The sequence below is a fragment of the Protopterus annectens genome, chromosome 16.part0 (assembly GCF_019279795.1).
Source record: "Protopterus annectens isolate FY-2018-M chromosome 16.part0, PAN1.0, whole genome shotgun sequence".
NCBI classification, from domain to species: Eukaryota; Metazoa; Chordata; order Ceratodontiformes; family Protopteridae; genus Protopterus; species Protopterus annectens.
This window is the reverse complement of record NC_056750.1, coordinates 435,877,931-435,903,777: the sequence shown is the minus strand read 5'-3', so window position 1 is coordinate 435,903,777 and position 25,847 is coordinate 435,877,931. Positions and strand designations below refer to the sequence as shown.

General features: G+C 39.5%; 1 protein-coding gene across 1 annotated transcript in view; it reads right to left on the bottom strand.

The window, feature by feature from the left end:
• Positions 1-25,847, bottom strand: part of LOC122790606 (kinesin-like protein KIF14) — a 1,004,205-nt gene that overhangs the window by 862,426 nt on the left and 115,932 nt on the right. The window contains exons 4-5 of the mRNA XM_044058133.1: positions 20,874-20,961; positions 17,710-17,808 (exon numbers count right to left, since the gene is read on the bottom strand). Coding sequence (XP_043914068.1) covers positions 17,710-17,808; positions 20,874-20,961 — 187 coding nt within the window. The remainder of the gene's footprint in view (positions 1-17,709; positions 17,809-20,873; positions 20,962-25,847) is intronic.

The following is a 25,847-nucleotide window of genomic DNA, read 5'->3' as shown; positions in this document are numbered from 1 at the left end:
TGCTTTAATGATTGCATTATTAAGTCATGTAATGGTAAAGGTGGATTTGTGGTGAAAAACATTTTGGAAGTACAAGACGTTTGTGGATTTAGGTGGAGCTGGTTTCCTTAAGCCATTTTTCAACAGAAAGGAATGAGTGTTGGGCAAGTGTATGAAGTTCAAAGATGTTGTCAGAGCAGGATACAAGAGTAGAAAGTTTTCCGTATACTAAGACAGCTATGGCTGAAGGATGTGCATAGGTTGCTAGTAAAAAATGTTGAATAGTAGAGGTCCAAGAATGGAGTCTTCGGGGACTCCTGTTTGGATGGGAAGAAAGGGGGAGCAGGTGGTGTGCCATCTGACGGACTGTAACCTGCTGGTAAGGTAACTAGAGAACCATTTAAGAGTAGAAGAGGTTGAGATCAGATACTTTTGTTGGATGCTTAGAGTGAGATGCTCTATCAAAAGGCTTTAGAGAGAGAGGTCAAGGAACAGACGGGAGACAAGTTGGTTGCCCCTAGCTTTAGCTACAGTACGAGTAAAAGATACAAGAGTGGCAGCAGTGCTGTGGTTTGGTTGAAATCCATGTTGGGTAGTTGTCAGGAAGTTTTCTTGGGATTAGAAAGTTGAGAAACTGTACACACTGAGGATTTTTTAAGTGGGGAAAGAATAGCTATGGGTTTGTAATTTGAAGGGTCAGTGGAGTTTCCTCCTTTGTGTAGAGGTATAGTATAAAATAATTTCCAGATGTCAAGGAGTATGGATTATTTGCTTTATTAATAGACACTAGATATGCTATTGAGTCTGTGGCAAGCTTTAGAAAGCTGGGCGGTAAATTACTGGGAGAGTGAGAACAAGGTTTTATTTTATGGAGGAGTGATTTGATGTAGGTGGAGAATTGAAAATGGTGTTTCATTGGTATATTGAAGGGGAGGGGTAGGGGATAGGTGTTAAGAGTCAAAGTGGGAGTTGAGAAGGGTGATTGTTTCTTGTGCCATGTTTGGGTAGGGGTTTGGGGTGATAGGACGCCCTGGTGAAGTATTTTGTTGATGGTACTCCAGAATTTTGGGGTGTTAGAGTAGTAGTTTGTGTGTACTGTAGAATTTTTTTCTGGTAATGGATTTTTTTTGTGCGGTTTCTGAGTTTTGTACTTTTGAAGGTGTGAAGGGGATCTGGCCAGGATTTCTATGTATAAGGGAGAAGAGTGTCTTGAAAGCCAGGGGGCATAGTTTGATTTTATCCTAATTTTCCTTAGGGGTACAAGGGAGTGGAAAATATCTAGAAAGATATGGTTGAATTTTAGGACTGCATCACTGAGGGAAGGTAACGGAGGCAGGACCAGCTGATGGAAGAGCATCTATTAAATGTAACAATTAAAACTGGAGAGTTTGTAGCAGTCTTTGTAAAAGTGAGAGAGCTGTATAGTTGGAGAATGTGACTTTGGATGGGGTGGTATTCAAGGGGCATCTAAAGAACTCGTGTGGGTCAACTGGTGCTTTGAATTTGAACCAGAAGTCCAGTTGCTGTCCAGAATATCCCTGGCTGGGGCAGTGAGCTGCCAATTGTCTAAATATGAGAACACTCAAAGCCCTAGTAATCCAGGATAACTACATATATGTCAGTGGTTGCAGCTTAACACCCAGGTGGCTGTTGTGAGACCAAAAGGGTAGTGCCCTGAATTGAAGTGACTGGCTCCCAGCTAGAAACAGAAAAATCTCCTGGTTTGTCTTGCTATCTTGATATGGTTGTAGGCATCCTGGAGATACACAGCATATCCAACTGTCCTTCCTCAGGAGAGGAAAAAAAAAAAGTGGACTAAACTGTTACCATCCAGAACTTTGTCTATTTTACAAACAGATTGACATGACAGAGGCAAAAACTTGGCCTTGGGTCCCATCTTCCATGGAACTAAAGAAAAACTAAACAGATTCCAAATTCTAAATGGGTCTGCGGGACAACTGCTAGATGGATTTTTTCCAACAGCTTTAACACTGCTGTTGCAGACTCATCTAAACTGGGTGGCACCACTGCGGGGATCCTTTTCTTTAAAGGGGAGAGAAAATTATGTAGCCTCTGACCATCATCCTCAGCACCCAAGTATCTAGTGTGATGGCCTGCCAGGCTTGAAGGGGTAGGAATTTAAGAACTACCACCTCCCAGAGTTTAGCAGTCTGGCAATCCTTCTGAAGTGGAAGGCTCTCAAAAAATGGACTGAAATCCCAGATTATGTAGTCCAACTCTGCCCCTACAAGACCACCATTAAAATTTCTCCCCCTCTGCCTCAGGAGGACTTGTCTGCAGCAGCAGCATCCTAGTTGAACCCTTTTGAGATTTTCTGAACCAGATCTTACCCACCCCTGTCTAGTTCCAGGAAAAGCTTCTCTGAGGGTAGAGAAGTGTATTCCAGTGGTAGAAAGGACATTACTATCCTGTGTAATGCTGGTGAGAGTTTCTTACCTTTGACCCAAAAAGTGTGGAACCATTAAAGAAAGATGTCAAACTTCCACAAAGTCATAATCACATCCAGGTGTGCCAGTCGATGGCTATGCCACTTCCTGCTGCTCTCAGACCCATGGATACATTGGCCTGACAAGGTAGACAGTTGGGACTCCACGGTTTTATGGTGGTGGATGTCCAGCAGTAGGTTATCTGAAAGGGATTAGTCAAATCAGTCTGTAAACCTATCATGTGGGCCAGATAGTTCAGCGCCAGCTGTGAAAGTTGATGATGCACATGTCCACTTCCAAAACTACTCCAATTCTCAATGCCCTCAAGATTAGCCAGACTTTTTCCTCAGAGCTGGGTGTACCCTTGTTCCAGTGTGGTCTGTCCTTAACTGTGACAGAGATTTTATCTGGCTACTTAAGAATTGGCTCAGCCATATCGGGATCTTTCCAATCCACAGGGCTACCAGGTCTAAGTGCATTCGCTGGCAGTACCACCCAGGAGGTGGAAGAGCCAGCTCCAAACACCAAGGAAGAGCCAGCTCCAAACACCAAGGAACACAGACTTCTCACAGAGGTGGAGATCAGGGCCAAACATGCTCCCATACCATCATATCAAATTTTAGGAAGTGCCTCCCCTGGCCCACCCCAGATCTGAAGTTAACAATGAGGCAAAGCTATCAAGGGTATAGGCACTGAGGTGAAAGCCATTGTTCTGAAAGTTTCAATGTCAGATCCACACCTCAAGCACAAATGATGCTTTGGCACAGACACATCCTGATCCAAAAAGAGTAAGGGATACCATCATTGTCAAGACAGTCAGCTCTTGTGTAGGTGCTCCAGGAATGCTCAGACCTGTGGACCTCATAGTAGATATTAAGGGAGTGGGGGTTTGAGCCTAATGTGTGCCCAAAGTTTAAAATTTCAATCTAAAGGAACCTCCATATCATCCTGTCAGCATCTGCCTCTAAGGCTCCTGGATGATCAAATGGACATTGGTAAAGGACAGCGATACATAATGTGTTGGATTGCACAGCTAAGCTTATAAAGGCCCTCGTGGTAGTTAGGCTAGTATATACCTATAAGCCTTTTGAAAAGTAATTAGAAAAAAAAAAAAGTAACTTTCTGCAATTTTGTGTTTGAAAAATTCTGAATGTCAGGCTTGTGTGTGTCCTAATTGAGAAGAGCAAGTATTTGGTAAGGTGGTATGTTAACTAGGACGTTTCTACAGGTTATGTGAAGGAGAGGTATGTTAGACACAGGCACACAGTAATGCCAAAACTATCAGACGTCATACCGGATTCTCATCCACTAGTCAGTTACACTTTAGGGATGGACTCTGCTTCACATGCATGGGGAGAGTGTTCCAGAGCATGGTGATCCTCAGAGACATATCAGTCTTGCCAATGTATCTTATGTCATAAGCAAAATTTAAATCCTTGGATCAAGTAGTTCTGATGCAAATCATTTTGTGGATGTGCAAAAGGTCCAGCAGATGCCTTGTATGCTAGGTATAGATTGCCACTGCCTCTCAGTAACCTTTAGGAGAAGTCCAGTGATGGGTCTTTAAAGGTCATCCATATAGGATGATGCATTTATACCCTAGATTATCTTGGTATGGAAACCTTTACATCTGCCCAGGTACATGTCAAATAGGGCATTATACTCAATGATGGGTCTGATAAGGGCCAAATAATGTGGCACTAACTTCTTGGACCTGTATGCCATTGCCCTTACTAAGAAGTCAGGTCAATGACATTCTTACTGCCTTGGCCACATGTTGGTCAAAAGCTATATTACAATCTGCATATGTTCCCAGATCCCAGACTACTTGGCTCAACTCTTAGGGGTGTCTTATCAATGGAATAATTAGATTGGATGGCAGTTTTCCCAAAAGACACTAATGCATTTCTTAGCAATGAGTTTTAGACTGACTTTCTCCCATCAGTCATTTGGCTGCATTAAACCCTCAATTAGACGCATGCATCATGGGGAACTTTATGATGGTTCTTAATATGCAGTTACCTGCAAACATGGTCAGTCAAAGGTCTCTGACATTAGCCTTTACTTCTGAGCAGATGCCAAAAAGGAGGGCTCCCAGCATGGAGCCCTGAGATACTTCTACCAAGACTGGCCACCAGCAGGGTATTGCCATTCCTCACTTCCTGGGTCCCGTGAGCTAGCTGGAAATCCATTGAGTTATGTAGGTGTTTAAGCCCAGTTTCAGCGAGTTTGTCAACTACAACAAGTGGGCTATTGTATTGAATACATTTGCCAGGTCCAGGTTGGTGGTATGCCCCATTTTCCCCTCATCCATTGTCTTTCTGACCTTCCCAGAATTGTCCACCAGGTTTAGTAGGCATGAATTTCCCTTGACAAGCCCAAACTAGGTTGGTTCCACTGTCTTAAGGTTGCTTGAGTCTTTGATCATTTCCATAATTCATTCCATCGAATTGCATACAAGACTAGTTGGACTAATAGGTCTGTAGTTTACAGGATCAATTGATGGCTCACTCTTGTGATGTGGAATAACTTTTGCAGTCCTCCATTCTCATGGTACAAAGCCAGTTTTGAATTATAGTTGAAAACTAACAAGTGATACTGATGGGGCATGTTTCAGACTATTTAGGAGGAAATCCCAGAATATTGTCAAGAGTACATTGAGGCTGTATTTTTAGATATACCAGTTGCCAGCAGGACCTGCTCTCTGTTAATAGTAGAGGGGTTATGCTAGTTGATATTTCATGGGGGTTGAAGTTTTAAGCTGAATTCATCAGCCACAAAATGGGCCGTGTCACTCAATTTAGTGAAGGTGGCACCACTAACCACCAGTTCAACATGCTGGTATGTGTGTTGCACTTAAGGTTTTGGACATAGCTGTAGAAGGCATTGTGCTCATCTTTTTCAGCCTGTGAGGCTATCTTGACCTCTTAACTGGCCTTGTTATACTTGGGAACACTAAACAGAAGACTGAGTACTATCATTATGGAGTTGCTCTCAAATTTTAGCCACAATGTTTTTCCTTTTGTGATGTACCCTATTAACATTTGGATTCCACCAGTGTGGTTTGTTTTTAGGAATTTGTAACCAAGCCCAAAACAGCAGCCACTATACAGCCATTTCCATGGTTGCACAAGGTCTCTGAACAATTCCACATAGGTTCTTGTAAACTCTAGGTTGGGAGAGACATTGAATTTTGACAGATTATCTCTCAATAAAGGTGCAGTTTGCTTTGGGATACTTCCCAGCTGTTACAGAGTTTGCTGGGTTTAGAGGTTTTTTTTTTTTTTTTTTTTTCATACTGCTTTGTGGTCCGACCTCACCAGTGAGGATGACAGTGTGTGTGTGTGTGTGTGTGTGTGTGTGTGTGTGTGGGGGGGGTGCAGCACTCTCATATTGCGGAGTACCAGGGTCCAGTATGTTTAAACCTCCCATTGGTGTATTAGTGCTCAAGTCCAGGAACTGCTGGGATTATGAGGCAGTGTGCATTTCCCAGTCTATAGAGGGGTAAAGTCTCCAATGAACAGCTTATTTGGTTTAAATGGCAATCGTCTGCAGTTGGTCCAAGTAGGAGTTAAGAGGTGCTATATACCGAGAGTGACCTACAGCTTCCCAAGATATGGATGGCAGAGTTATGCTTGTTGCCAATTTTGTGAGACTACTCAACCTTTTGCCCCAGTCTATGCAGCTGATGGTCTAAATGTGTGGAAGGTACCGAGTTGTGTATTCTCCAGAGTAATCTTCCCATCCTTATCAGAAAAAGTAGGATTGGAATTAATCCTACAGTTGCTAAACATTTAGTTTACTAATCCATAGCTGCAGAGTCAGATTTAGGAAGCATGTATAAAACCTTAAAAAAAAAAGATTAAGTACACATTCTGTCTTTTCAGTAGCAGCTGGCAGACTGTCGGGAAAATTGCAGGCAGTAACTGATGCTCCAAAGGCAGACAAAACTGGAGGAATGGGTTCAGGTTCTGGAAATTCCTTCTTTAACAGCTCCTATTTTCTGAGATTGTAAAATCTCACTGGTTTTCACCAATAAAAACAGTGGTACATTCTAGAAATAGACTCAAAAGGGAGACCAACACAGGATGAAATCAGAAACTGAACTCTCCTCAGAGAGGATCAGAAATCTGAGATGAAAATCCTGCCATCTGTCCTTTCAGCCTCCTGTCCAGACTCAGAATCTTCAAATTTCTTCAGGAAAGTATCCATATTTAAATTTACCAGAAACTACCAGAAAGATCAATACCCTGAATTAACCCCCCACCCCCCCAAGAGCCAGACCCAGTAAACTACTCCGGTCTAACGGAAATTTGAGGAGGAGCAGATACATGCCAGAGGGATGCAGAATAATAGATTTTCTGAGGTACAAATGGCCACAGCAGTCACCCACCTGGGGCTGAGGAAAACAGACAGCCTGCTGTGGTAGTAAAGGCTGTTTTCTTAACTTTCTTTTTGAGGCTGGGAGGACAGAACATGGCACAACAGATTATTCCATGGTAAAGTCAAAAATGGTGCATCTCTCCCAGGGGAAAACTAGCACCATATGCCAGAAGTCAGCCCCCCAAAGAAAGAAAAAGAAAACACTATACCAGCTCCAAAAAGTAAAACAGCATCTCCCCAGAAAAAAAAAAAAAAAACAGAAAAAAAAAAGTTATCCATTACTTTAAACTGACAGTTCATAGGTAGGTACTAAGCTATCTGCCTGAAGGCATTTATAAGCCTAGCCAGAATGTGTTGGCTTTCGCCGCCCCCTTAGATTAGTTCCCTGTGCCTCTGTCCAGCAGAGCCACTGAAGTGATCCCTGGGGTAAACTGTGCTTCCCATCCACTCGTCAAGGTTTCTCTTGAAGAGTGTTAGCAAGAAGCTCTACCTAATGTAGATTGGAATCTTGTTCCAGAGCATGGGAAGCCTCTGGGACAGGAATCTATCCCTCCAGTACGTCCTATTTATTGTTGTGGTGAGGTTTAGATCCCTGGAGTGTGTGGCTCAAGGGGATATGGTTTTCTTTAGGTGGAGCATGTCCATCAATTCTGGGTTAAACATGGCCTTTTGTCAGGCAGAGATCACCTCTGAGTAGGCAGTATGCAACAGAGTACAGCTGGATCTTCAGTCGAGCTGCATAGGGCATCTGCTTGAGGCCAGTGATTCTCTTGGGGAGGTACCTCTGTGGTCTTTCCAGTTGTTGCAGGTGTCTTGTAAGGTACATCCCAAATAGGGCGTTGTACTCTATGATGAGTCTGATGAGTGATGCATACAGGGGCCCAATGACCTCTTTTGATCTGGATGCAAATCTTTTTCTGATTAGATGGGCCACACAGAAGGATTTTCTAACCACTTTGGCAATGTGATTATCAAAGGAGAGGTTACCATCTACTTGGGTCCCCAGATCTCTTATGTCTTCCGTATTTAGGGGGCTACCACCTATGTGGTAGTTTGTGGGTACTTTTGGTTTTTCCAAAGAGGATGACTATGCACTTTTTGGCATTTAGCTTGAGGCCATGGTTTTGACACCAGGTATCTGTCTCAGAGAGACCCTTTTGGAGGATGTCTGTGTCAGCCGGAGAGTCAATTATAGCCCCTAGTTCACAGTAGTCTGCAAACTTTGTCAGCCATAGTCCTCCTGTGCTTGCCTGTACCTCTGAGAAGTATATGCCGAACAGAAGGGGTCCTAGGACTAAGCCCTGGGGAACGCCAGTTGTAACCGGTTTAGAGTCAGGCCTAGCTCCTGCAACTCTTACCATGTGGGTTCTGTCCAACCCATCTCGTGACGTAGGGGTTTATTTTCAGGCTGGTGAGCTTGTCTATAATACTAGAGTGGGGAATGATGTCGAAGGCCTTTGCAAGGTCTAGGTAGGCTGTGTGGACCACCTTTCCCTAGTCTATAGCCTTGGTAAGTGTCTCAAGTCCACCAGGTATAGGAGGCATGATCTGCCCATAAAGCTTAACTGGGTAGGGTCCAGTGTTTGGAGGCTTCCAATGTCTCTGATAAGGAGACCCATGATGATGCACTCCATAGCTTTGGAGACCAAGCTAGTTAAGCTTATAGGGCGATAGTTCCCAGGGTCCATTGTGGCTTTGGAGAGGGCTGTTTTAACCCGAGTGTCTGTGATTTCAGGGGCACTACATTCTTCTGGTATAGTTATGGGCCCTTTTGGGGGTGAAGTTTGCACTGAACCTGTCTGCTAGGATGTTGGCTATATCTGTCGGTTCAGTGTATTTTGTTGCCATTCTGCACCAACTCTGAGCAGATCTGAGAATTGCCACTTAGATTCTTGACATAGCTAAAGAATGCCTTGTGGTTATCTTTGGAGTCCATGGCAATTTCTTTCGAAGCTAGCCTTGGATGATGATTTTATGAGGGAACGTAGTTTCTTGCCGATACTGATCAGGGATGTCTTCCCTTCTTGGGATTTTACTCTTTTCTGTACTAGTTTCCTCCTCCTATTGTAGAGCTCGTTTATGGCAGGGGTCCATCAGACTGGTTTCCTTTTCTTGGAGGAGTGAGTCTTTGTTTTGTTTGGGATAGCACAATCCATGCATTCTTATAGGTGCCCATAGAGTGAATCAGTAAAGGATTTTGCAGCTTGGACAGCGTTATCCTTTAACATGGGGGCTTTAAAACTTCCCACCTCGGTCTTAAGTAACGTGAAGTTTGCTTTTGAAAAGTTTTTCACGGTGGTTTCTTTGACTAGGGATGGTGGCGGAATGTGGATATCCAGAGTGATTAGTTTATGTTCAGATCTAACCAGCGAGGGATTGACCTCTGGTGTGGAACACCGGTCGCCCATGTGGGGAATGACAAGGTCCAATATGTTGTCACCTCTGGTGGGGGTGTTGACCAGTTGATCTAGGGCATTTGAGTTTATAAATTCTAGGAAATGTTGGGCAAGGGAGTTTGTACTTTAATAGTTCTCCAAGTAATTGAAATCACCCAATATCAGGGTGTTTGGCAGGACCTTTACGTTTCCTAGTGTTTCCAGGAATGCGGAGTGGGGGTCCTAGGACATGGTGGGTGATCTGTAGCAAGCTAGAAATTGAATAGCAGTTTTGTCCATTGTTAGTTGCACGTGAATGATCTCTGAAGCATCGTGCTGTGCCACTAACTTGGAGGTGTGCATATCCTTGACGAATATGGATACTCCCCCACCTTTTGTATTTCGGTCTGGGTTTTGTGGCCGAAATGTACGGTATGAGTTGTAGCCTGGTAGTGCTGGGGTGCTCTCTGGAGCCTTAAACCAGGTTTCTGTTACTGCACAGATATCGATTTTTTCCATACTGAGGAGTGCCTCAAGTGCATGTATTTTGAAGTTTAGACTTCTGGCATTGAGTAGCATTACCCTCAGTTTTTTGTTACTTGTGCTATTTACGTCGGTGGGTTTGTCTTTTGAGCCTTGCCTAAAAAAGGCACAATGGGGGTGGAAACAGCCTTGACCAGTATTTGAAAGCTTAAGGGTGACAGGTGCAATTAGTCTCTAGCAAAGCAGCGTGACTTGTCGAGCATGTCATCCCAGGCTGACAGGCACTGGATCCCCTTTGAATGACACCAGAAGCTTAGCCAATTGTTAAAATTGATAATTTTTTCTCTATACTGTGGTATCATTCTTGGTGAGGGCAGGATGCTACTCAGGGTCATACCAGCCTGAGCTACGTGATCAGAGAGATCCTCTACGTCTCATGTAGTTCAGGGAAGTACAGCTCAGATCATTCACACCAACATGGACAATGACAGAGTCGTATTTGTACTTGTTCTGAAGTGACCCAAGTGCTTGTGTTATGTGGTGGATCCTGGCACCAGACAGGCAGCTAACAGCAACCTTCTCCTTGTTCAGCCTAGTGAGTGGGGCATCAGTGTGCCTGACTATAGAGAGTTGCCTATTACTAGTGTGTTGGGTATGTTGCTTAAGGGCTGTGATTGTGTGGCACACTGGTTTTGTGAAGTATGCGTTTCATGGTTTGTGTTGGGGGGTGGAGGTTGCTTGGATGTCTGCTTTGGAGGTCTCTGCTTCTGCAGATTTTTATTTAGAGCCTCGTATGTTTTTGTGCATTTGTGTGCGTTTTTTGCTGGTGCTGGTTTCATAGGTCTATGTGAGACTGGTGGTGTGATGCAAGTAATTCCCTTCTCCTCTTAACTGCCTGGTCCAGTCTTGGGTTGAGAGAGCTTAGACTCCAGTTTGGCTGTATAATTGCATCTCTCACATATATTAGTGTTTGGTGGAAGGAGGAGGGGGTTGTATGTGTACATGAGGAAATTGTAACATTGCCTAAAAATGGAAAAAAAAAGGAACGCGCCTCTGTTTAGAAACACAGTGGTCTTATGACAATCCATTAAAATACAAACTCCTAGCTTTAAATCAATATTATATGGGAGCCCAATCCCCCCCCCCCCCCAAAGGGAACTTGTCAGCTTGTGCTGGTCTTCGCTGGGCAAACAAGTCCATCTTTAAAATCCTCCGGAGTGTACTCGTCATAGTCTGTGAAGCTCTGAAGGGCTTGAAGCCCAGACTTTTTAGAGGCAGCTCAATTCATGCTGGCAGACAGCAAGTGCATGGAATGTGCCCTGAAGGTTTGCAAGCTAAGTGTTGTATCCTTGGCTGGATCCAACCCATACAGTGAAGGCTACTGCAGCAATGATCAGTATGATGAACATTTCAGTGTGGGATTTATATATAATGAACATGCAGAATTCTGTTTCCCCAAATATTTGGGAGATATAATTCTTCTGATAGGAATTTCTTTAAACAGGGAGGCGACATTAGATTTCAGGTATTACTCCTTTCCCAAATGATTTTGCTTCCAAACTACAGAATATAGAAACTTTTCTTAGCAGGGTTGGTTAACAGAGCACTGATTTATTCTCAAGCAAAGAGAAAAGTACTAGGTTTGAATGTTATCCATCCACAAACCTCAATATCTGAAGGCTTGCACTTTTTTAGTGAGGGTATTTATAATTTGTACAAGTCATTAGGAATTTACTACTTTATAAAGATTTCCAGATAATGTGTTCAAGAAAAATGGCAAGTTAATTAGCAAATGCTTAGACTGAAGTGAATCTAAGGTGTACTGCATTGCCGCTAGATGAAGGGTCTTATAGTTGTACTACTTGGGTGTAGTCTCAAAACCATATCAATAGCGAAAGTTTATTTTTTTCATAAGCAAAGTAGGGATCTCACATGTCACATATCCAAATTTACTTGGAAGAAGTGGTTAGTGGAAAAAAGGCATGAACACATGTAGAACTAGTTGGGAGAGAGTCTTCAGTTAGTGGCGACTGAATTAGCCAGTGAAAGACCCTGGATAATCAAAAATGAAGCTTTATTCATGCCTCCTAGCAGGAGTACATAGCCAGGCTGCATTAATGGTACTGTGACCACTTCTAAGGCTATACCAAGATCTGTACAGAACACCATAATTTAATATATTAGACTTTTAGAAAATATAGATTTTAACACCATCTTTAAAAGCACCAGAATATAAAATGTCCATAAATGTGAAGGCTGAATGGGGTACTTAATACAAATGGGAATGACTAGGGGCTATTACCATGTGAAGGAATAGCAGAGTTGTTGAGGCTTATAATTACAGAGATCAGTTAATCAATGATCAATGGAGAGCATTTATTTAGAAATTTGGGGTAGCTTAGCTTATGTCATGAACAGGTAGTTAGTTGACTACTTTAGAGACTGTCTGTCAAGCACGTTGTCTAAAGTAAGAGGGAAAATTAGAGAGTATAAAAGTTGTTAGGTTAAAATAGAGTACAGCCTTTATGTCCTTACACTAGGTTCTATTCTCCAAGAGCTGACCTGGCTTTTTCATAATCTTAAAATTGCCACAATACTAAGGTTTATTAAAACAAACGAAAAAGCAACCCTTGGAAAAAGTTTCAGTAGCACAATGACAGACTTTCTGATTCGCCCATTGTTGGGAACAAAAGTTAAACAAAAAACAAAGTCCTTTGTAATCATCTCAAACAAGCTCCTCTGAAAAATTTGTTAAACATTTTCAAAGGCTTATTAAACTAAAAGTTACAACTTTCACATGTGGGTACCCATGAGAAAGGTATTCAGTTTAAAAAAATAAAGCTAATGTAAATCAGATTCTATATTTTTGGCAGCATCTATAAAAGGCAGTAAATACGACACTAGTCAAAGATATTTAGGAGACTAGGATATAACCACAATGACTAATCACCATGAACTATTAAACACTGCATGAATGCTAAGTTTGTAATTCTACTCGGTCTTATAATTTCTGCTTGTATACTATAAATATCTGGCCAGAGTCACAGCCTGGTAAAAGTTCATACATTACCACTGTAGGAGCATCCCTATATTTCGAAGTCTCACTGAGCTGTTGTCTCATTACCAGATTCACTATCTGCCAAGTATCCTCCTCTTCGATTCTTTATCAAAAACAAACATTTGATACAGTTATTTTCTTCAGGCAGGTTTAAAACTGCTTCACCACACTTCGTTCATAGCATAGCAGCTACTGCCTGTAGTATATTTGCCTCTGCATTTTATCCAGGCATTCCCCTCACCTCTAAGGCTGAACCATCTTTCTTCAAACTCTGGCCAAAGATGCATGTTTACTTAAAGATAAAGAAAAACTTCTCATCCCAGAATCAGTGGAATCAGAACTTATCGTTACTCTAAAATTTGTATTTACTCATAGAGGTTTTCTAGAAGATCTAAAATATTAGACTTATTAAATGTGTCCCACCATCCCATTACAGTAACCAGAGTTACCACGCATTTCACCAAATGCTAGTTTGACTGGATTCGAATTCAACAAAGTTTTTAGGTGTGCAATTCAAAGAAAACACCAAGTCTAGACAAAGTTCTGGCGATTAGAATCAGTTATTGCAGACACGAGTCTAGAACATCTTATGCATCTGCAGTAACTATCCTCATGCTGTAATGCCAACTTTGTGCACAAACAGGGAGTCACTGTGTGTACTATTTTCTTAATTGTGCAATATTGGAGTTGTATTTTAAAAAAAAGCAGCAGAAATTATAGCATGTCATTCTCTTACAACCTGAAAAATGCAAGGCCTTGTTACATCAAGCACAGTTCTGGTTACTTCATTTTCCTTTTCCATCAGGAGTCCCAACGTAATAAAACTTACAACACGCATTTAAATTTTATTTCCGTTTGTTATCCAGTTAACCAGGTGAGTAGGCTGGTTAGTGGACACTCTACAATGCCTGGGCTCAGAAAATAGCGCACATGCACTTGGCACATACAAAAGCAAAAACTTCAGAGATCGCATAATGTAGTTGCTAAACAAGTATACAAAGATCAGACAAGTAAAATTTAGTTTCACTAGCAAGAAACTAATATATTGTAAAAGCTAAAGAAAATTGTTGTACAGCATAGAAGTTTTTAACAATGGTTTCAGACATGTTCGAGTCAGGAGATTCTGTACTAATAGTGGTCATGCACAGTCTCTCTACATTTTTCCCCCAAATGTGATGCATCTTGCTCTCCCAGCAATCAATCCACAACCTTCTGTGCCCCGATTTTGGAGTTAAGGATATACAGGGTCAGGATGTCATTTCAACAGTGACCATCTAGAGCAAAGGTTTATACTGCCGGATTAGCTAGCCCTGCCACAGTAGATTCTTCCACACAACACACTTGTATGCACACATACTCCTATTGCCGATTTAGAGTGTCCAGTCCACCTACTGCAAGTCTTTGGAATGTAGGAGGAAATTGGAGCAACCGGAGGAAACCCAAGCGAACACAGGGAAGACATTCAGTCTCCACAAAATACCACAACCAGGGAACCTCTCTCTGTTGGGTGACACTATCCGCTGTGCCACGCTTGCTCTTCCAGCTGTCACCAGTTAAATTCTCAATGTACTTTCAAAATTTTTGTTCTGCTTTATTGCAGTGCCAATTAATTGTTCATACACAATGTCATAATACTCAGACTTGATATTAAATGGTCACTAGTTTTTCAGAAACCTATATACTCTCATTGAATGTTGTTTTAAATGCCCCATTTTACAGTCAAAACCTTAATCCAAGCATGGCATGTTCCTGCTGCTTCTTGGAAGTAATCACCTTTAACTTCATACCCCTTTGTATGCTAGTGTTGTACCTTGTATCAGTTTTCTGCATAAGGCCTTTTTGTCTGGATCAGTTTTTATGTTGGTTTTATTACATTCAATGCGTCCTAACAGTTCCCTTTCAACAGTATTTTCCATTTCTTTCTGCAAAATAGAATGTGTTAAAATGTGGTCTTACTCTTTAAAGAGCAAAATTCACCATAATTTCCCTTTAAATGACCTGTTGCAGAATAAACACTTCACATTATTAGTCTACTGTATGCCAAGAATTTAAAACATTTTGCTGGCTCAAACACAAAAACCCATTTTCCCCACCCCAAAAAAATTAACTTGCAGATGCTTCATTAATTTAGCTCTCATACCACCAATTCAGTACCCTTTCATGAACTGCCTTTCAGTTTTCACATCTTTTAATATAGCTTATTTCACAACATGATCTAGCACAAGCTTCACAACAATTTCTGAATCCATTTTAATCGTTTACTTCCCAAATTCGTAGAGTGTCTTCTTTTAACCAAAATCAGTAACAGTTGTTCACTTTCCAGATACAAAAATGCATGCACTAGTGATAAACTACATCACAAAACCTTTTTAACCCAGTTTTCTTCATGCAAAAAATGACACTGGAGATTTCTCATGCCCTTAAACAAAAACATCTCAGTGCTGATGGCATGCTACCTCATAAGCAGACTGCCACTATTTCAACAAGTAGCGGCTCATAGAACACAAGTCTGTCAAACTCTGCACAGTACCCATTTCCTTAAACTGCAAAACCATTTAGGTTGTATCCATCTGAACTCCAAAATACGTCCGCTATCATGTTCCCAGAAAACCTTTGGATGACCACAGCACATCTGTTAAATGCTGTGTAGTTACTTCAGTATCAATCCAGACAAACAGGAATCGTTAGTTTAGTGTCATGCTGGCTCATCTCAGGATTCAGTTAATTTAGAACACATCTCCAAACTTCTTGCAATTATTTGCTTGCATCAACACTACTCGATGCTGTTACTCACTTCACATCGAAGGGATTTATTTCTTAGTGTTCAGTGTGTGTTGTGCTCCAATCAAATAGCCTATTGGAGGAGAAAATCCAGGTTTTCCACTACCTGTGTATTTATCACTCCCTCTGCTGGTAACTTCAAAGTGAGAATAAGGTAAAAAGGGCTTGGTAATGCCACCCACTCACACAATATGATGCATTTTTGTCCCCACATAAACAGATTTTAAATGCTTGTCAACTGCTTATAAAACTTTACCAGCTCAAATGTGTTATGATAGTATGTGTACTCAGAACAGTTTGGGGCATTATTTGAGGTGTTTATGTGTAGTACAAGCTCAAAAGAAGCTGCAGTTAATCATTTACACTTCATGTACTCAAAAAATCAGACCAGTCAGCGAACATCAAACTACTCATGATGCAAACTGGATTGTTTGGCTAGACTACCTTTAGTCTCCACAGTGAGGGCAGGGCACATGACTAATGAGATTAAACGGTTTAACCCGGGTCAAGAAAAAATCATGACAATTGCCCTCAATTATTTTAAAGATTAAAGTATTTGTTAGCTTAGCTAACTCGAGTAAGTGCGAGTCTCTCTATAGGCAGAGCCATAATCAAACTGATTTGCTCAGACTGAAGTATGTAATTAGAAACCACATCATATGTAGGTCAGAACTGTATCCAAGCATTTATCATTTATGAAAATTCATTATGTACTTTAATTACAAAACACTTCCAATTCAGCCAATGGAAATGAGATTTTTAAAACTTGTATATGTGATATATCAGTTAAGACAACTGCTTTCTATTCATTCTACGGGAAACTGAAAATCGCAAACTCCAACGTGCCAGGTCTGATTAACTACTCTGTCAAAATAACAAAAGGCTTTATGTCAATCATCTTTAAATCAAGGCCTGCTATCACAGCTGCAAAAGTGAAAAAAGTAACAACTGTATTCCTGAGAAAAGAACCGTTTAGTTCAATAACTGGGATTCACACCCAAAATGGTTTGCAATTTTTTCCTTCTGCCTCTGGTTAGTACTGGTCTGCATTTCTTCCCAGTAGGATCCCCCACCCATTAAGCACCCCATCCCCCCCTCCAGTTACCCACTTTAATTCTCATTTTGTCAAAGACGAGGATTTGGTATGTAGTGAATGTACACAGTCATAACAGAGGCTGCATCAGAGGAACTCGTGGCTGGTTTACAAATGGCTGAAAGTATTTGTTTTAGGCTAGGATTAGTGCACTTTTTTCAAGCCATATACTTCTGGAATAGTTACAAACTGCTCTTTGCTACATACAGAACTCTTGGTCATCCCCCACTCCTTGAGTGAAGAGCTGCAGTATGGCTCTTCAGATGGGACCTCAACACACTTATTTTGCAAGCTTACTTCCATTACTACTATGCATCTATACTGCACTAAAGACTTCACCATTGTGCTGGATACCTTGAAAACAATCCAGGCGTCTCAATATGAAGACAAATACAGAATGCAAAAATAGGCATATATAGCATTACAAATAATATTCCCATCCCCAAAACATCAATATATAAGAGCAAATACTGTAACATTTTAAAATATATGTGGACTTAAAGCACCAAAAATTGTTTGTTCAACATTTAATACTATAGTAAACATTGCCTTACCTTCCAAGTAACATTTGTATCTGAAGAACAACATATCCCACCTCCCACGAGGCTAATACATGTGAAGCTCTCTCTGAGCAGCACTACTGTTTCTATAGTCACTGATAGAATTACTGCTGCACTGCATGCTAGGGCAAGCTCAAAGCTATGCAAAGCATTCGGCCAGTTACAAATTAGCACCAGTCTAATATGCAAACAAGAAATAGCTAGTTACATTTAATCTTAATGCACTGGGAAGATTTAATTTAGCTGGATCACACAAGCTTTATTTTTTACTAACTCATTATAGGAGTAGCCGAAAAGTAAATTGTAAAGGAATATCAGAATAAATATTTAGTCTCATAATAGAATACAAGCTGCTCTACGAATTATGACAGTAGGACATGAACAAATTAGAATATACACCACTGCATTGCCTAAATTATAAAACTTCTTAGAATACCCTGCATACCCATTAACCACATAAAAGATACATGCTAACAGTTACCAAAAGGTCTAGCACAATAAATACTTCCCAAAAATAAAAATCTCACCTGCTCTTTTTAATCGAACTTACCGCAACTTTCTTCTGTTCTTTGACTTTAGGAGAGGTTAAAAGATCATGTATTTTCTCATTGTAGACTTCAAAGTAGCTCATTTCAATATGGCAAATTATCTGGAGGAAAAAAAAAAATAGTAACTTAAAGTCCCTATGCAGATGTGAATCATCTTGCTATCAACACAAAAGATGCTCAAGAAAAATTGGTTCTGTGCATTCCAAAACAAACTGAACCCAGCAGGAACCCATATTAACCACTGGCTTACTCTAAAGAAAGAATTTGGCCTTAAACCAAATTACTGCAATCCTTGTTGTATAGGCAAGGATATTTTTTTGAAGGTAGGCCACACGAGGCAATTTTGAATTTTAAATTAATGATCTCCAACTAGGCAACACACCTTAAAACACTGCCATAACCAATATAGCATTCTAGTACACAGTAATTACTGCAGTAGGACAATCTCGTTTCTAAACTACGGATATAGTACACACAGTATATGTGTGCACCAACTTTACAGTCACATTTCTTCACAAATGCTCTGTTGCACCTGTATCTTCCACTTCCAACCATTAACATTCTATTTCTGTTAGAAACTACCAACATTATTCCTTTCCAACTTTAGCCCATTCTCTGTAGTACAACGTCTAGTGATGCAAGTTTATTTCCTTACAAGTCACTGGAACCTTACAGGGATCATAATCCTTAAATGAAACAGTGTAAACTAAGGAATAACGTACAACATTGCCAGTATTAGCTTTTACAGAATTACTACCAAGTATGCAAATTTTAAAATTTTCAGCCAAGAACAAGTAAATCTACTTTAGTATATGCACCACATTTCTGTTATGTAAAAAATGACTTTCCCTACAGCTAGAATGCCTCCAGAGACTGGAAATCGACTGACCAATAAATAATTTCAATATGGGCTATACAAGTATTTGTACTGTCAGTTGAAAAATCTCAAAATGTTGGATAATGAATTGTTTTTACTGTATTGCCTTTGGCCAGGGAAATTGAAATGGTACACACGGTCTGTTTTTTTTTTTTTTTTAAAGTCTTGTATAAAGAAAATAATCATTTAATAAAAGTAAAGGGGAAAATGCAACATTTGCTTTGCTTATTCATGCAGTAAGGTCTGCCTAGTAACACTTAACTTTTCTTAGGAGCTTAATTCAGCCAAGCACACAACACCATTGTCAGAGAATGCTGCTTCTAGAGTCAATTTACTGTTTATTACATACTATTAGTAACAAAATAAAGGAGTCTGAGAAGTTAATTCACTGTTTCTTGTGAACAGCAAACATTACCTCAATAGTGTGTACACTGACAGGGACAGCACCTTGCACACGGATTCTTCATACTTTCACCATCACTGCTTCTTTATCATTATAAGCAGTTTAATGTTTAGTACATGGTGCAATGACCCACCACTGCCAATCAATAATCAAGGAACCTCAATCCTCACCACTGCCAACAGTAGGGGGACATTCACTGGGAGGATAACAGGTACACACTGTATTTCAGATGCAGCTCTCTGCATCAAATGCAATTTCCCTTAAGAGCACACAGAAGCCACAGTCAGTCTGAGGCTAAGTTCTCCCTCTTTCTCCAGATCCCCAATAAGACTCCACACTGGCACAGCTATAGAGTTGAGATCTCAGCTGAGTGACTAAGCAAAGACCTCCAGCACCTTCTGTCCAACCAGGGCATCATGCCTCTGCCCAAGTAGCTGACACACAGTCTGAGGTTTGAATCACACACACACACACACACACACACACACACACACACACACACACACACACACACACACACACACACACACACACACACACACACACACACACACACACACACACCTGGGAAAGGCTGGCACAGGTTTACTAGCTATGCCCCCTTCTGCCCAGACTATGAGGTATTACCACTGCCACCAGTCATTACTTATCAACTACTCTAAGGCCCTTAAAGGGTGTCCAATCTTACTGTACAATATTAATACAAATAGCAGTCTGAACAAGAGCAAGGCTATTAGGAGTGGCCCACATAGTGTTGCCAAATAAATATGCAAGTACTCCCAAAATTTAAATCTCTCTACACATATGTCACAATGAAACATTTAAATATATTTAATAATAAAACAACAAGACACTACTAAAATATATAATTCACAGTGAGAGTTCAAATCTACACGAAATATACACAAAATACTTCATTGCAGTACAGGCTCACACAAATAATAAAATCTAAAATAAGCTTTGCTATATTCTTGACTATGTAACAGAGTTACTATACCCTAATAACTTACTTCTGCCCTGCACTAAGACAGAATGCTCTGTCTCACTCAGACTTCTCAAAATAATACCAAACGTATTACTGGTGGGATAGCTTGCAGAATGACATTTGTCATCGGACTTCTAGTTCCCAGGTAAAACCCCCTGCTGAAGCTGGCAGTATTTAGCATCTACCTGTAAAAATACTTATACAAGAGCTTTTACTCAGATCTTTGTCAAATGCAGGAAGTCATAAAACAACTGCATTCCTTCAAGCTTTCAGAGTAGCAATTAGTTCACCCTAAAGACAATTCAGAAAGCTTCCTATTACAGACTTGTCTCTAGCGGCATTGAAACCTGAGAGAGACAGAGACAGAGATTCTTTATGGCCTAGCCTATAAAGTAAATTTAATTTCAAATATTTTTCTTACGTTTGCTGGACTGAGGTTAACCCTCCAGTTTCCTCTTTTAACAAATACATTTAAACAGTTGCAATCAAGCGTGTAAATTTCTGTTCTCTTCCAGTAAGGCACACTGTGGATGCATTTTAAGCGCAAGCACTTTATAAATACCTTTTCAACACAAATATCTGTACAAAGCAGTTTGATATACACATGAAATACAGTTCTAATACACTTGTAACACCAGCATCTGGTATAAATTAATTTGATATTCACAAATGACAATTCACAAAATTGCAGCTAGCTGTGCTGGCAGTGTCTGCTTTTGTTACACAAGATGCATCATAAAACCTTGAGTTGGTCTACTTATATTTCTTGAGCACCGCCTAGTTGCCTGAAAAGTCTCCAAGCCCTCTCTTGATAAATTATCTAGCCCTTTAATCATTCTTTTATACAGAGGAAACATGCAAAAGTATACAACTAAAAATAACTGAATGTATCAAAACTTACATTCTGCTGTGAATGTTCAGCAGCTTTCTGAAAGAGTTCCTCACAGAACCTTGGAATAATTCCAACATCTTCATTGTAACCCATCATCCTATTAAAACAAGCAGAAAGACAGTAAAATTATTCAAGACAGCCCACACAGAATGCAAAATGCACATTTCACACTGAGATAATCAATTTGTGATTTTCCTCTCAAAGCCAGTGAGGTGTGCATTAGTCTCCATCTAGAGTCTCCCCCAATAATAGACATCTTGCAATGCATTGTACTTTAGTTTGTAACAACGTTATCATCATCTTTGGGTTATACATTAGCATACCTGTGCATAAGTAGGCAGTTCTCATTTTTAAATTAGTCATACAGACCAATTTAAATGGATCCTTAGACCGTGTGATTGTCACTTTTTACCCCCTATTTAGCTTCTACACCTTCCCAATATCAAAAAAAGTCACTAGATAACATCGGGGGGGGGGGGTGCAAGTACTTCAGATAATAGTCATTAATGGTGCATTATTACAATTACACATTAAACTAAACTATATTTATATTTGCATACCCCTAGTTACCAAAATAGCCAGTCACTAAATAGGATTGTGGGGAGTAAATGAAGTTTCTACAATGTGAATAGTCAAACATCAGACAAGCATAAATGAGTACAAAAAAATGGTTAAGCTCCCACTAAAATTTTGGCTAATCATTCAAAGTGGTACGGGATAACTTGTTGCAGTTAACTGCACTGTCAAATTCAGTTTCATTCTAATGAAAATATTTCCTATTTCTGCATTATAGCTAGAATTACACAAGTCTATAAACAAGGATCTAGAGCAATAAGAACACGACTGCAATTCATGCTACCTAGGCTTGAAAAAACAGCTGAGTTACCTGTTAGTGTTGGTGGGGGGGGGGGTCTTGCCATTCTGAAAAGTGTGGGGGGGGTGGAGCATTTCAAGTCACAAGATAATTCATTCCCCTCCTCATTTCAAGGTAAGGGTATCAAACTGTAGATCTGGTGTTTAATACAGAAGCCATAAACACTGCAGCTTTCATCATAAGTATGCAGCGTCAGAAACTAGCACATAAATTACATATAGTTGTCCACCAGGATGACAGGATTCAAATCCTCCCAGCAAAGGTAGGGATTAGGATAGCAAAATACCTTCATTGCGATTACGCCAAACTAGATTATGCTAAACTTCCTGGATGACAGCATCTCCAGAGAGCACTTCCCTGTTTGATGGAGGTGTTCAGTACATGGGAGAGAATGGGCTACAGTCCAAAAGGGAGACTCCTGATAGCAGGCACAAAGGTAAAAAGCATACAGCAAACCAAATACTGCCAAGAATGGACACTTTGGGGAAGAGTAATCAATTAGTTTGACTCAATGCGTTAGGAGTATTTATATACTTTTAAAGACTGTTACACAGTAGCAAACAAAAACAAAGAGGACTGAGTGGATAAAGACCATATTCACAAGCTGGCTTTGAGGGGATTCCCTACTGGATCTTTCTCCCAAGGCCACCACATAGCAAGTCTATACCCCATACACATCCTTTAAAGTATGCCTTATTCGTCCGGACTGAAAAAGTCACTGGGCATGAGTAGCCCCATGACCAGGGAGTAGAGAACAAAGAGCTACTGTACTTCAGCCTTTTTTTTTTTGCCTTAAACCCTACTGCCCTGTTATGTGCTCAGCTTATATCATGACAGGATTTCCAACAGCACCGTGGATCACCCTCACCTAACATAGTAATACATTCCTCATCTTACCTAGCTTATAATGTGGATGGTGCTGCTTGACACTTGTCCCATTACACCACCTGTGCTCATGTGCTGGTATATGCTTTCACTTCATAAAAACTGGTGATGTACTTACACTTTTGTTACTATTTGATGTGCCTCCCTAGTCTTTTAAAGGCATTGGGGCACACATTTTTTGAAGTGCCTTGCTTGTTGTGGGTGGTCAAAATTTACAAGTGGTCAAAATTATCAATTTATAAATACAAGTATCAAAATAATAATCTGTAAATGACAACTACAATTTGTTCAATTTTAACATTGGACCAATTTTTGTAGTTGTGACTTGAGGCTAGAATTTATGTTAAGTTTACTTGTGTGTGTATTAAAAGCCCTGTCACGACTTAAATATAGTTTCATCTGGTTTGAGGAGTGAGTAAGTAAACTTTCTATGGGACCTGGTAATATACCGGAACAAACAAAGTCTGGTCTGTCACTCCAAATATTCCAAAAACACTTCTGTGCGCCAAAGAAAAAGATTTATTAAGCAAAGCTTTCGGGTTAACCACCCTTCATCAGTACATAACACATTGAAATCAATCTAAAGTCATTTAAATAGGGATCATCATTAAAACATATGATTCAGCCAGCCAAACAAAACCATCCTCCAATTATATACTAAAATACTGCTTATTTACATAACAAGACACTAATATATCATATTATAAAAACATACAAATACAAGATAAATATTTAAAATACCTAATCTATAAACTGTAAATTGCAAAGCATATAAAAAACTAGATATTCTCTCTTTGCTTTTTAACTAATATTGGTTTCAAGCTGACTATTGCATTTAAACCTGGTTCTGCCTCAGCATCTAACCTAATAATCCATTCTAGCTCTCTCAGCTCTAACATATTATTAATATCCCCTCCCCTCATACCAAGGTCTTTCATTTTCAACAATATGTTTGCCAAGTGCATATGCACTCAGCAAACATATTGTTGAAAATGAAAGACACATTTAAATTTAGAGCAATTTGTAGAGTAGACCTTGGTATGATTGATTTCTTTTTTTTCAATAAATCGTTTTTGTTTTTCAAAACCATTATACATTTCACACACTATTTACATTATGTACAATACTGCTTCCAATGTTTTAGTTCCATTTTGAATTTCCACATTATACATTAAGAATAAATATCATATTAATCAAGTACAGGAAAATGGAAAAAATAAACATAAAAGCATCTACTATAGACAATTATGAACCAACTCAAGCCAATAATTTGTATTATTTCTACATTTTCTATCTAATCCAAGAATGTGTTAGTACACATACAGAATGTCCTAAAGGAAAGTGGATAGGAACCGCTAAGCTAAAATAATATTAAAGATTTGTTCCCAAATTTTTATACTGTTTATACTTTTCTTATTATTTCTAATTAACAATTTGTGCGCTAATATATGCTTAATCGCTAACAGCCTGAAATTTTGCCACGATGTCTGTGCTGGGTTCAACCAATTTGTGGCTATATATAATTTCATTAGTAAACTAATATTCATAATTACAATCTTTTTTGTTTTGTCCAAATTCTCCGTGGAATATGTAAAATCAAAATTCCCAGGTGAGTGTTGAGTTTTGGTAACCCATTTTTTGTAGCTGCAACTTTAATGAGTTCCATAATTTATAAATGCACTTGCAACTCCAGAACATGTGCAACAGGTCTGCTGTCTGATCTACACACTGTGGACATTTAGGTGACTTTTTTGAATCAAATTTATGAAGTGTTAGATGGGTATAATACGCATTGTTAAATATCATCAATTGAGTAAAGACCAGTTTTTGAAGTGATACGGATTTTAATGTTAAGTTAAATGCCTCTACTATTTTACTATTGTCTAGGGATGGCAATTTCTCTCTCCAGTATTTCGATAACAGAATATGATTATTATATTTTCTCTCTTTTACCATTATATATGCTGAGGATATGTATTTTCTGTCTTGTTGCAATGCTTCCCACAGATGACGTGAAATAACTAGTTCCTCTTTTTTAATTTCAGAACTGTTAAAATAATTTATGGCCAGATCTTTTATCTGCCTCATTATAATTAAATAAGAAATGGGAAGATTCGTCTCTTAAGATATCTTGTACTGCTACTCCTAAGAAGGGGTATAAATCACTTACAGTTAAATCCTTAATAAATGGAAATTTCTTTAAATCTATCAGTTGATTACCAATAGTCATATTAGGATTCCCATGAAACGGTTGAAACATCATCATATATTTTAATAGGTTCAAGGAGGCAAACAGAGTTTGAGTCGGCATTGCCCATATCTTAATGTGCTCCATTAACTCATATTTACTCAATGTTCTTATATTCAAAAATGGTACAGCTTTAACATTAATTCCCTTTCCTTTTATATGTTTATAATTTAGCAGTACCCATTTAGGTATCCATTTTCTATTTTCACTGTCCAAGTAAGACAGCCTTAAAATCCTATTGGCCTGAATCACTGTATAATACATCTCAAAATCCAGTAAATCCAACCCCCCCCCTCGTTTTAGGAGCCATCAGTTTCTCATAGGATATTCTCGTTTTTCTGGGTTCCCACAGAAATTTCCCCAATCCTATCTGAAACTGCTTAAAAAAAGATTTTGTGATTTTAAGTTGTGCTGCTCTAAAAATATAAAGCATTCTGGGGAGAACGTTCATTTTTATTATCGCTGCTCTTGCCATCATCGGTAGCTTCAACTTACTCCATCTTTTCAAATCCATTGTTATTCGGTCTCCAGTTGCCTTAATATTGTTGATAAAAAATTCTCTATTTTCAGTTGAGAAGTCAATCCCCAAATATTTTATTCTTTCTTCTGTCCTTACTCGTCCTATCAATGGTAGCATTGAAAAAGGTGTAGGTGTCTTTAGAGGGAATATTTTGTTTTTTTTTAAATTTAGTTTGTAATTAGCAATTTTCTCAAAGGTTTGTATTGCTGTTAGTATTTTTTCCGTATCCGACACCGGTGTGGTACTGTATATATTTAGATAGTCTGCAAAAGCAGCCATCCTAACCTTTATCCCAAGAAGTACAGGAAAGTTATAAAAAACAATTTTGTTTCATATGAAGAAATAAAGGTTCCAAATACAGATTAAACAGTATGGGAGACAATGGGCATCCCTGTCGAGTTCCATTTTTAATTTGAATCCTTTTGGAACATTCATGATTTATAGATAAACTAGTGT